Source organism: Gilbertella persicaria, assembly GCF_025201335.1.
Source record: "Gilbertella persicaria strain CBS 190.32 chromosome Unknown B0P05scaffold_88, whole genome shotgun sequence".
In the NCBI taxonomy this organism is placed as follows: domain Eukaryota; kingdom Fungi; phylum Mucoromycota; class Mucoromycetes; order Mucorales; family Choanephoraceae; genus Gilbertella; species Gilbertella persicaria.
In genome coordinates, this window is record NW_026252049.1 from 19,646 (window position 1) to 32,427 (window position 12,782).

The 12,782-nt window shown below is 39.2% G+C and overlaps 2 protein-coding genes across 2 annotated transcripts; both read right to left on the minus strand.

Moving 5' to 3' along the window:
• Positions 1–12: 12 nt before the first annotated feature.
• B0P05DRAFT_592736 (concanavalin A-like lectin/glucanase domain-containing protein) lies at positions 13–2,135 on the minus strand (the record flags this gene model as incomplete). The annotated part of the gene is made up of 6 exons (XM_051583024.1): positions 13–155; positions 199–310; positions 359–738; positions 800–1,330; positions 1,387–1,551; positions 1,598–2,135. The coding sequence occupies 6 exons, from the start codon at positions 2,133–2,135 to the stop codon at positions 13–15; spliced, it is 1,869 nt and encodes a 622-aa protein (XP_051429083.1).
• Positions 2,136–3,618: 1,483 nt separating this feature from the next.
• Positions 3,619–11,041, minus strand: B0P05DRAFT_642387 (uncharacterized protein). The gene is made up of 4 exons (XM_051583805.1): positions 10,864–11,041; positions 10,463–10,813; positions 7,950–10,342; positions 3,619–7,900 (listed from the first exon to the last, which is right to left on the minus strand). Exons 2-4 carry the CDS (start codon positions 10,731–10,733, stop codon positions 3,791–3,793), a joined length of 6,774 nt encoding a protein of 2,257 aa, XP_051429084.1. The 5' UTR covers positions 10,734–10,813; positions 10,864–11,041; the 3' UTR covers positions 3,619–3,790.
• Between the last annotated feature and the right edge of the window lie 1,741 nt (positions 11,042–12,782).

The window sequence follows — 12,782 nt, forward strand, 5'->3', positions numbered from 1 at the left end:
CAAAGTCAACATTTACAACTCTAAAGTAAAGCAATCGCGTTCTGGTTGTAAAAGAGCAGCTTTTGCATTACCAGTCATGACTAATTCTTCAATAGCTGTACTTGTTTGACGATAAATACGTTCAAGAGATGAACTTGGGTATTTACCAAGAGATACTAATCACACTCAATAAAAGAAATGTACACCTATTATACTCACCTAGAATGGCAGAATTCAGTTCAGACACTGCTTGTTCAATATGAGATGATTCATACAGATAAGCAACTGCTGAATCAGATAAGTCTGTATAAGCCAATGTAGAGAATGTAGTCTATGTATAGTATAAGGTGAATTCAAGTTCATGCTGACATACTATTACCATTAATTCATTGCGTATGGATTCATCTGTTTTTGCCTGTTCAGCATACTGTTTCTTTAACTGATTTCCATAAGCCATGACTGCAGTCAATGCATCAGAATGAGTGATTTTTTGCTTCTTTTTCTTCTTGTTCTCTAGTTCTCGATCAGCTTCTCTTTTACTGGATGTATTCTGTGATATTTGTAGGCTTTGTGCTTCGTATTCATCATTGTCCATTAACTGCGATATCTGTGCTTGTGATGTTTTTACCATTTCCATGAATTTCCTGCATTTTAATCTAAAGAAGACCATAGGGTTCTTGTCTAGTACATCTGGATAATATTGGTTACATAGTTCAACTGCTCTATCAATGTCTCCTTGTAAGATAGCATAACGTATATCTATTTAGGTAAGTTTTTTAAAAAAAAGAAAGAAAGGAATAGTCTTTTCTGTTTAACACACCTTGTCTACGCATGGTTTCTGTATCTAAATAATCTTGACTAGGTGCATTGCCTTTTAATACAAGTGCTTTCTCTAATGCCTGTGCGGATCTTGTATATCCATGATGCTTTAAATATTCCACTACCACTTTATCAGCTAATTCAGTAGCAACTGAATGATGAACCACAGGCGACTGTTTATGATCAACAATAAAGGGTTTTAGTCCAATTCGACTTAATAATGCTCGCTTTTCATTTGCCATGTACTGTTGAATATCAAACTTGAAGGGTCTTGCACCAAAATTAGCTTCTATTCTCTCGCCTGATGTCTTGAACCCAACAAATGGATAAAGATCCACTTCTTTAATCTTTTGAAATGCTGTTCCCAAGTAAATACCATTCTTTGTATAGAATGCAGACATGTCGCGGAAGTCAATGCCACATCCTATAATATCTCCTGTGCTGTATTTTGGCCCATATGCCTTGCCTGTACCAGGACCAGAGAATACATTGCCATTTTCAGCATGATATCCCCATGAATGTTCTTCCCAGCCTATACATACAATCTAGTTCACTGTATATACACACACATATTCAAGAACACTTTACCTGGAAATCGATCTAGACTATTGATTCTTCTACAAAACCCAATACCAATATGACCATCCGTTCCTTTAGACAAGATATGTATTTCAAAATAATAAACACCACATTGTCTTCTCATTGCATAATTGGCTCTAGCAGAAGATACTTCAGGATCATCTTTTCCATTTCCTAATACAGATTGTTATTTGCAGTCTACTTGTGAGTCTAGGTATACCTCTGTACGTCAATTGCATACAGTTTTGACTTATATCAATATGATCACCTTTGGCTCGCATATCCCATGCTGTAGGTAACCGAAGATCCTGCATAGCTAAAGATAGCCTAAACGAATCACTTGTCAACAAGGCCTGTAATGCTTCATATTCTTGTGATGAAGGAATCTTTTTTATCGTAGGTTCTGGAATAGCAAAAGAGATATCTTCAAAGAATATCTTTTCTATAGGGTCATCATGAATCAAGTCTATACTTGACGTTTTGGTGGATGAACTGGTATGGCCACATATTTGAGTATAAATCAAGTGTTGTTGTTCAACAAGCTGTGCATAAACTGTGTTGTGAAGATAGATTGGAATAGGTGCAAGTCCTTCAGACTGCCTTGCATAAAAAGCAAGTATTTCATCTTTAAATGTCTTGTGTTTGAACATACGTGAAATCGCATGTCGCGATTGTTGATTTAAAGCAATCATAGCCATGTTGGGGCGTCTGTTTCGAGTCCGTGGTTGGAAATCTGAGAATGAAGAAAGAGAAGACATATAACTTGAATTGAATTAGAAAAAAAGTTCAATTTATACTGTGACTTTCTCGAGCAAAAAATGAAGGGGGGTAGGCTGTTCTTGTATGCTTGTTGAATGCATAAATACAGAATTTCATCCATGTCAAGCAGCCATATGAGTTCTAAAGGCTAAGAGATAGAATGCAAAGTCAAATAGATGAAGAAATGCATAGACCCTTTCGCTTTAAATCAAAAGTCCGATAGTCTTTTTAAAGAGTAACTTTAAAATTGTTAAGATTTTGACAGTCGTTTGGCTGAACTGTAAGGTGCTATTGTCGCTTTTAGGTGTACACTAATAATATAAAGCCAATTCTTTTTGCTATTGTGTAATCCATTGATAGCAAGATGATGCTAAAAGAAAGAGTTTTGTCAAAATAATCATGAACAAGAGAGCGATTGAAAGGTTTTATCATCTATTGGTTATCGACATTTCTGGCTTAAGCCCAATAAACTTGCTTCATAACCGTACTATCAACATCTTTGATACTGTCATACTAGTCTTGACTTGCGCCTCTTAATTCAAAGTAGCTCTAATGATCAGAAAATCCTGATCTATTTTCTTGAACAGAAGTAGTTATACTCTTTTTTTTTTTGGATTGTCTGAAAATCCAATATTAGCATTTTGCCACACCTTTCTTTAATATAAAGCTTTTGATATGTCAGTCTGGCCTTTGTTGGTGGTGCTATAATCCCTTGTAGAAGACTGTATCTCTTAGTTGTCAACAGTCATGTCAAATGTCAAGTAATTGAAGGCATTTCAAAACGGTATCCTTTACTTGTGACATTGGTATTACCATCAGTAGCGCTGAAAAAAGACAAGAAACACTTGCTTTAAGGAATAACGAATGAAAAACTAAATTAGTGCTTGCTCTTTGCAGAGTTCTCATCATTATCACATAAGCAAATCAATGTTGTATATACTTATCCTTTGCTATTTCAGTATGAAAATATGAATCAATTAGTATAAATAGGGGATATGATAATGAAGTAGATCTCTTTTGGTCATTGTTGGTTCTAATTGGTCACTCGTATTATATTCATTGTTATAAGGACTGAAAGAAAGTTATAAATCATTCAATAACCAAGACTTTGGCTTGCAAATGAAGATGGCTAAACAAGACTGGAAAAACCCCTCTTACCTAACAAAGTGCTGAAGCCATTGTACAAGTTGGTGGATTAGATAATGAACCAGGTCTGTATTGTGCTCAAATTGGTGAATGTGTCTCTAGTTTCCAGAAACGTATTGCTGAGATATTTGATGCTATCAAGGTCAAAGTGGTTGGTGCTCAATCCAATTATCAAGAAGCGCTGATTGCAAACTCAAGAGACAAGCTATCAGCAATGGCAATCGCACTCTTTCTCTGGGATTTTACAACTACTTTTTTTTCAAGATACTCTCTCCTGTTTCAAAACTAATATCAGTCAATCCAACGCTAATTTCATCAACAAGACAGTATCCTTCTACACAAGAAACGATGCATTTAGCGGAAAGTACTTATTCCATGTTAAAAAGTGATTACTAACATCTTAACAAGTTTAAAGTTTCCGCTTTTTAAACAATTTATTAAGATAAAAAAAAAACGACGCATAAGTATGTATAGGTGTGTAAACTATGTATATATATATATAAGTGATTTAACCGCGAAGAGTACCCATGACAAGAGCCAACAAGGCCATTCTGACATAAAGACCATAACGCATTTGTCTAAAGTAAGCAGCTCTTTGGTCAAAGTCAACTTCAGGTTCGATTTCATTCACACGAGGCAAAGGATGCAACACAATCATTTGAGACTTGGCCTTACTCAAGACATCATTGTTCAAGATAAAGGCATCCTTGACACGGAGATATTCTTCTTCAGTACTGAAACGTTCCTTTTGAACACGGGTCATGTACAAGACATCAGTAGAACCAATGACTTCATCAAGAGAAGCATAGACGTTTTGCTTGATACCAGCAGCAGCTACTTCTTCCATCACATCCTTAGGCATAGACAAAGAGTCAGGGCAGACATAGTTGATAGTGACTTGGTAGTAGGCCAAGATCTTGACTAAAGAGTGGACAGTACGACCATTCTTCAAATCACCTACGAGTGTGATAGTCAAACCATTGACAGTACCGAGTTCTTCACGAATAGTAAAGACATCCAAGAAGGCTTGAGTAGGGTGTTCACCAATACCATCACCAGCGTTAATAATAGGAACCTTGGAGTACTTGGCAGCAATTTGAGCAGATCCAGGTTGAGGGTGACGAAGGATAATCACATCAGAGTAACAGCCGAGAGTACGGACAGTATCAGCAAGAGATTCACCCTTTTGAACAGAAGAGGTAGAGGCAGTAACAGAGACAACCTTACCACCCAAACGGTACATGGCAGCCTCGAAAGAACTGGAAGTACGAGTAGAAGGTTCAAAGAACATGGTACTCATGACACGACCTTGCAACAAATTGATAGAGCCATAGAGCTCAACCAAGTTACGCATTTCATGAGCGACGCCAAACAACAAGTGGAGATCACTACGATCAAATTGTTTGGAACGCAAGATATGCTTGCGGTAGAAGGGAGATCGGCTGACAACACGAGCAAGAGAAGCAGAGATTTCATAGCTAGGTAAAGTGAAAGGAACAAGTTGTTGATCACTAGCACCAGCCAATTTGATCGGATCGAAAGGTTGAATAGACTTTCTTTCAGGAGCAGTTTCAGGTACATCAGTCAAGTTGCTGGCAGCAGCGGCGCTGTTAGCAGCAGCAGCAGAAGCAGCACTATCGGTCTTCTTGGAGATACTTTCTTCAGCAGCCTTGGCTTGAACAGAAAGATCACGACCCAAAATATCATTAACTCTCATGACACCATCCATAAAGACAGTAACGCCATTGATTACAACACGGCTGACAATACCTTGAGTCTTTTTGCCAGCAAGAACACCAGTGTTCCAGACCTTGCTACGATCCAATTCAACTTCAATGTAAGTATCAGGTTGGCTTATGAGACCAAAGATGCGTCTGGGGTTCTCGTTCATACGCTCAATAATGTCTTGAATAGTCAAGCGGCCTTCAGAGACGGCAGTCAAAAGCAAAGGCAAGGCTTCAGCAATACCAGCAGAAGGAGTACCATCGAGCTTAGAAGGAGTAGAACCGAGAGAGAAACAGTCAATGACCTTCAACTTCTTCCACAAACCTTCTTGGTCAGCAGTAGAGGGCAACAACTTGGATTCAACTTGAGTGGTGTTGAGGAAAAGAGAGTAGATGGAAACATCGCAGGTCACCTTCAAACCCTTGCTCTTGGTCATCTCAATCAAAGCCAAATCATCCTTGTGGGTTACGTTGGAGACGTGAATGACACGGTTATGGATAGAAGCAAGCAACAAGATGGAAGCAAGATCAGTACCCTTGGCTTCAGTAATCATGATTTGATCGCTAGGCCAGGAATCAAAGACAGAGTCAAAGACAGAGACATTACCACCACCAATCTTGTCTGTGTTGATATAGACAGCAGCAGCGGAAGAAGCGACATCATCAAGCTTGTCAGCGTTTTCAGCAGTAGCAGTGATACTCAACAAGTAGTCAACGGCAGAGTTTTTCTTGGCTGCACTGCTCATGGTCTCAAGAGAAGAAGCATCCTTGATATCGTCACAGACAGCAGAAACAGTGGTCAAACCAGACTTGAGAGAAGCCTTGGTAACTTCAGCAAGATCGTCAGTAGAAGGCAAGAAAGTATTGATGTTGAAAAGACCAGGAAGAGTAGCAGTGGAGCTGCTGCTCTTGAAATCAACACCGAGGATTTCAAAGTCCTTCTTACGTGCAAGAGCCTCGACAAACAACTTGGCGCACTTGACATTAGTCAAGAGAGGAATGGAGTAGTCAACAGCCATACGACGAGAACGGTAACCCTTAGACATGTAGGAAGCAGGACGACGGAAACGGTTTCTGGAAGGCAAGTTGATGTACAAGTCAATCATGTTGTTGGACAAGTGTTGTTGAAGAGAGTATTCAGCCTTAAGTTTGTCTTCGCCATCCAAAAGATCAAGATGCTTCACAGGAATGTTGTGTTCAGAAATGAAATCGGCAGTACCTGTAGTAGCAAAGAGGGTGTAGCCAAGTTCATGCAATTTACGAACAGCAGGCAACATTTCCATCTTCTCCTTGTAAGAACCAATAGAGAGCAAGATGTTTTTCTTGGGAAGAGAGAAGCCAGTAGCCAACAAGGCCTTCATGTAGGCTTGGTACTTATCTTTACCGAAACAAGCAACTTCACCAGTAGAAGCCATTTCAACACCCAAGACAGGATCGGCACCAGACAAACGACTGAAAGAGAATTGAGGTACCTTGATACCAACATAATCTTCAGGGATGCTGATCTTGGGATAAGGTGCAACAGGAAGACCCAACATAGCAGTGGTAGCCATTTCAACCAAATCGACACCAAGGACCTTGGAGACGAAGGGGAAGGAACGAGCAGCACGAACATTACATTCGATAACCTTGATTTCATTGTTCTTGGCAATGAATTGAATGTTGAAAGGACCAGTGATGTTAAGGGCACGACCAATCTTGGCAGTAGCTTCTTCAATCTTACGAACAGTTTCGGGGTCCAAGTCTTGAGGAGGCAAGATCAAAGTGGCATCACCTGAATGAACACCTGCATTTTCGACGTGTTCAGAGACAACGTGCATGATCAATTTACCGTCCAAGGCAACAGCATCCATTTCGATTTCCTTGGCGTCTTCAATGTATTTGGAAATAACAACAGGGTAATCGCGAGAAACAGCAGCAGCTTCTTTAAGGTAAGATTCAAGATCGTCCTTGGAAGAGACAACATTCATGGCAGCACCAGAAAGGACATAAGAAGGACGAACAAGGACAGGGTAGCCAACCTTAGCACAGAAGACTTCAGCTTCTTCATAGCTAGTCAATTCCTTCCAAAGAGGTTGATCAACGCCAATGTTGTCACACATACGAGAGAACTTGTAACGGTTTTCAGCATTATCAATCATTTCAGGAGAAGTACCAAGCACCTTGACGTTTTGACGGTATAAGGGCAAAGCAATGTTGTTAGGTGTTTGACCACCCATGGACATCATAACACCAGAAGACCTTTCAATTTCATAAATATCCAAAACTCTTTCCAAGTTGATGTTTTCGAAATAGAGACGATCAGCTTCATCATAATCGGTAGAAACAGTCTCAGGGTTGTAGTTAACCATGACGGTCTTGATACCCTTTTCACGAAGAGTACGAATGGAGCGGACAGCACACCAATCGAATTCAACAGATGAACCAATACGGTAGACACCAGAACCCAAGACCATAACACCATTGTCTTCAAAGCTAATATCGTGTTCAATAGCATTGTAGGTCATGTACAAGTAGTTTGTAAAAGCAGGGAATTCAGCAGCAACAGTATCGATTTGCTTGACAAATGGTGTGACACCGAATTCTTGACGGAGCTTACGAACAGCCAATTCGTTACTATTGAGCTTATTGGCAATTTGACGATCAGAGAAACCGAGTTGCTTGGCAGAGCGAATCAAGTTACCAGGAACATTAGCCTTGGTGAAACCAGTAAGACGTTCACCAAGGTTGTGAATACGCATCAACTTGTTCAAGAACCATTTGTCAATCTTAGTCAATTCCCAGATACGGTCAACAGTGTAGCCCTTCTTCATAGCGTTAGCAATAGCAAACAAACGTTGATCAGAAGGATGAGTAAGTTCGTAATCAATATCTTCTTCATTGATCAAGTCAGACTATAAATAAAATAAGTATATGCATTACAACTCATAAATCAGTACTTACAGCATCAAAACCAACAAGGTTGTAATCAATGGCACGAATGGCCTTTTGCATAGTTTCTTCAAAGGTACGACCGATGGCCATAACTTCACCAACAGACTTCATAGAGGAAGAAAGAGCAGTGCTGACACGGTTGAACTTCTTGAGATCCCAACGAGGAATCTTGACAACACAGTAATCCAAAGAAGGTTCGAAACAGGCACAAGTGACCTTGGTAACACTGTTGGAAACTTCGTTCAAAGGAATACCCAAACCAAGCTTGGCAGCAACAAAGGCCAGAGGGTAACCAGTAGCCTTAGAGGCAAGGGCAGAAGAACGAGAAAGACGAGCATTGACTTCAATAATACAGTATTCCTTGGAGAAGGGGTTCAAGGCATATTGAATGTTACATTCACCAACAACACCCAAGTGACGAATGACATTAACAGCAGTGGTACGAAGCATGTTGTAGTCTTCATCAGAAAGAGTTTGAGAAGGAGCAACGACAATAGAATCACCAGTGTGGATACCAAGAGGATCAAAGTTTTCCATGTTACAGACAGTGATACAGTTGTCTTGACAATCACGAACAACTTCGTATTCGATTTCCTTCCAACCCTTCATGGACTTTTCAATCAAGACTTGAGGAGAAGTAGCAAAAGCCTTGTTACAGAGTTCGACCAATTCCTTCTCATTATCGGCAAAACCAGAACCAAGACCACCAAGGGCATAAGCAGCACGACAAATGACGGGGTAGCCAATGTCTTTAGCCGCGGCAATGGCCTCATCAACAGTGACTGCAGAAGCAGAAGGAGCACACTTTTCGTTGATTTCGTACAAGGCTTGAGCAAACAAATCACGATCTTCAGTAGTAATGACAGTGTCGATTTGAGTACCAAGTACCTTGACGCCAAGACCTTCGAATTCATCCTTAAGAGCAATACCAACACTTAAGGCAGTTTGACCACCAAAAGTACAGTAGATACCATCAGGTCTTTCAAACTCAATAACCTTGCGAACAAAATCAGGAGTGACAGGCAAGAAGTAAACCTTATCAGCCAAACCCTTGGATGTTTGAATAGTGGCAATGTTGGGGTTAATCAAGATGGTGTAGATACCTTCTTCCTTCAAGGCCTTGATAGCTTGAGAACCAGAGTAATCAAATTCACCAGCTTGACCAATAGACAAACCACCAGAACCCAAGACAAGAACCTTTTCAACATGAACACGAGGGTTCTTCTTGACATTTTCAGCCTTGGTACCACCGGGCAAGCTAACAGGAACCAAGGTGTTCTTTTCAAGACATTCCTTGATGTTGTTGATAAAGACATCAAACAAGAATTCAGTATCACGAGGGCCAGGAGTAGATTCAGGGTGGAATTGAACAGAGAAGATGGGCAAAGTCTTGTGAATCAAACCTTCGTTGGAACCGTCGTTAGCATTGACAAAGAGTTCTTGGAAGTTTTCAGGAAGAGTAGAGGCATCAACAGCATAACCATGGTTTTGAGAAGTGATGTAACAGCGACCAGAGATCATACTAGTACAAGGGATGTTGTGACCACGGTTACCATACTTCATCTTCATGGTTTTGGCACCAGCAGCAAGAGCCATAACTTGATGACCCAAACAGATACCAAAGATGGGTTTCTTGATGTTGTTGATGTATTCGCGGACTCTATTGATAGTGAGTTGAATGGTAGTTGGGTCACCAGGACCGTTGGAAAGGAAAAGACCATCAAAGGCATCAACAGGTTCAGCACTAAAGTCATAATCCCAAGGAACAACCTTAAGTTCAACACCACGGTAGACGAAACAACGAATTTGGTTGTATTTCATACCAATATCAACAGCAATAACACGCATAGTACGGCCAGAGGGAGTCTTGATGGCATTAGCGGGATCAGGATAGTAGATCTTGGGTTCCTTGATAGAAACTTCAGCAACCAAGTTACGATCATTGGGATCAACCCATTCAACGTCTTCGTAATTCTTCTTCCAACGTTCAGTTTCAGGGACTTCAGCACCAGAAGAAAGACCAAGAGCAGAAGCAGCATTTTCAAGGGCGCTAGTAGTCTTCTTAGGGAATAAAATCTTGGCCAAAGTAACACCATCTTCTCTGATCTTCTTGGTCATAGCACGAGTATCAATACCGTACAAAGCAGGAACGTCGTTTTCCTTCAACCAAGTAGAAAGAGATGAATCAGCAAGATAGTGAGAGTAGTCAGTAGAATAACTGCCCACAATCAAACCAGCAACATGAATCTGGTTAGATTCAAATCTCTTGGGGAGATCCTTGAGCAACTCGTCCATTTCAGAACGAGAAGGAACACCATAGTTACCAACCAAAGGGAAAGTAACAACCAAGATTTGGCCTCGGTAAGAAGGATCGGTCAGAGACTCGGGGTAACCAACCATACCTAATTGGGGAATTTGTCAGAAAATTCAAAAACAAATTTACCCCACAAATAGGTTCGTCCATACAAAAACACGCACCCCACACACACACTCCGCAATCTCCGTATAAAAAAATAACTTACCAGTTTGGAAGACACATTCACCGGAAATACTCTTTGTTTCTGAACCAAATGAAATACCCTGGAAGCTAGTTCCATCCTTCAAGACAAGTGCAGCAGTAGTGACGTCCTTGGGATCCTCCAAGGCAGCAGCAGGGCGATGAGGAGCAGAAGGAGAACGAGGAGAACGGCTGATAGGTGTAGCATTAGCAGCGGGAGCTGTAATGTGAGCACCGAGAATAGAATTAATGATAGGAGCAGAAGTAGCAGGAGGAACTGGGATGTTTGATGCCATTTTAAAGAATATGTTTATCAGTTAAGAGAAGCGAGGCTTTTTATAGAAGGATATAGCTTTTAATTTAGAGATAGGGAAGACTGATTGAAAGGATTAGTAACATGTTTATGCATAGTTAGTCTCTTATTACTCTTGTATAAAAAATCTTAAACTGGTCTATGCAGAAATGACAACGAACTTGATTTGATTGAATTAATTGCACGTGCGTTTGATCAAGGAACACAAGATGCAAATGTATAAATAAAGTAAAAAGAAAGAAAGAGAATTTATTTGATAGAAGAAAAAAGTGTAATACGGGAATCGTCAGCCAAAGAAGCTGAAAAGTTCATTGAGTGTATTTTGGCCCCCTTTTTATACTTTTTTCGAAAATAAAAATCTTTTTTTTATATTGAGTGTCCGATGCTTATTTAGATCCATCTCTTTTTCGTTGATTATCATTCGTTGACTCTTCAAAAGTCAGAAGATGGGAACAATGTAGTCATCATCCCTTTGATTGAACATTATTTTATCCTTGTTTTGCTTGCTTCTTTTAAACGGTTTTGACATCTGTACTTCGAAATCACTATTAAAATTTTTGATATGATTCATAGATTCTAAGCCACCAGTTACTCTTAGATATAATGAGAGTTACACGGAATTCAAGTTACATTCCTTCAAAAACAGCAGTCAAGAATTTCTCCCCAATGGGATTGCGTCCTGATATTATTGCTGATCTTTAAAAATCAGCCGTTCCGTGCAAAATGGTAGGCATGACCCACATATGAGTAACCCTGCGTTTAGATCAAGTCCTGATTGCCATAATAATATGTTCATAATAGAAAAAAGCGTTTTTTTTAAGATATTAGAGAATGCAAGAGACAAAAGAAAAAGGAGTTTCAGGACAGGAAGAAAATTCTAGATAACCATGATAAAATAGATTTTGCTTGGCGCTTTTTTTCTTCAACTCTTTGATTTGAAAATGGTATAATTGAAGCCAAAAGCCAATCTTGATCGAGCTAATTGGCCTTATGAAGCATTTGTTATAGAAACGTTATAAATATATTGATTTTACACGATGGTTTTCATCAATCATAGCCATTCATACCTTATAAATAAACCAAAGTTTTACTGTTTATGCTTCTTTGTATTTTTTTTAACTCGTTTAGCTGTCTCTGTTTGTTTTGCGTTTAAGCCATTGAGGTTTTCAGCCAATCCAGTGTTCGGCAAGAAGTTTATTATGGTTGTTAATTCACTTGAAACATATCCTATCGCCCACAGCAGCTTTTTTGCTTGCGGTCAAATAAGTTATATTGCGCGTTGATTAAGAATAAATGAATATCTATAACAATGCCTTGATTGCTCCATGAATGTTTTTTTCAAGGCTTTAAATGCGCGAGGCAAGCAGGAAACAAGAGCTTTAATGAGAGGGTGCAGACTTTTATGCTTAATTGTCTTGGCAATTTTGTTTTTTAATAGTGTAATGAGCTTTATATGTTTTTCAATACAATAAAGTACTGTTTTTCCTATCAGCAATACATATTGAAATAAGCATCAATATTTACCTTTTGTGCATGACCTTGAGTCAATCAGACTGGGCGATTTTCAGGATCGACAATGACATAGAACAATTTCTGTAATGGCAGAAAACAGTTATACTGGTCTTTGGATTTTTTTTACTACATTAGTGTTGTTTTTATGCACCTGTCTTCTTTTTTGGTTAGCTGCGATCTTCTATACGTCAGATATAATATACGTTTTCAGACTACTTATTAAAGTTATGATCAATAGAATGATAAAGTAAAGATGTTGCATAACATTGCAATGCAATATTTGTTAAGCACTTGTAAAAGCCATAGTCCACACTATGACTAATTTAGAATTCTCGATAGAATTTCTTTAGTATGAATAATTCTTGATAAAAGGTTGAAATCAACTGTGAAAAACAATGCTATAAACAGCGAAGTCTATCAAATATTAATTTTTGACTTATCTAGAAACAAAGATTTTCTATATGATGTATTGTCCTGTCTATGACATAGTATGTCATTCCAAAGGTCTAAAAAAACTTTA

Coding starts and splice junctions, on each gene's coding strand:
- B0P05DRAFT_642387 (XM_051583805.1), bottom strand. CDS start 10,733: ATGGCATCAAACATCCCAGTTCCTCCTGCTACTTCTGCTCCTATCATT. Junction 10,343..10,462: donor TGAATGTGTCTTCCAAACTG/GTAAGTTATTTT, acceptor TTCCCCAATTAG/GTATGGTTGGTTACCCCGAG. Junction 7,901..7,949: donor ACCTTGTTGGTTTTGATGCT/GTAAGTACTGAT, acceptor TTTTATTTATAG/TCTGACTTGATCAATGAAGA.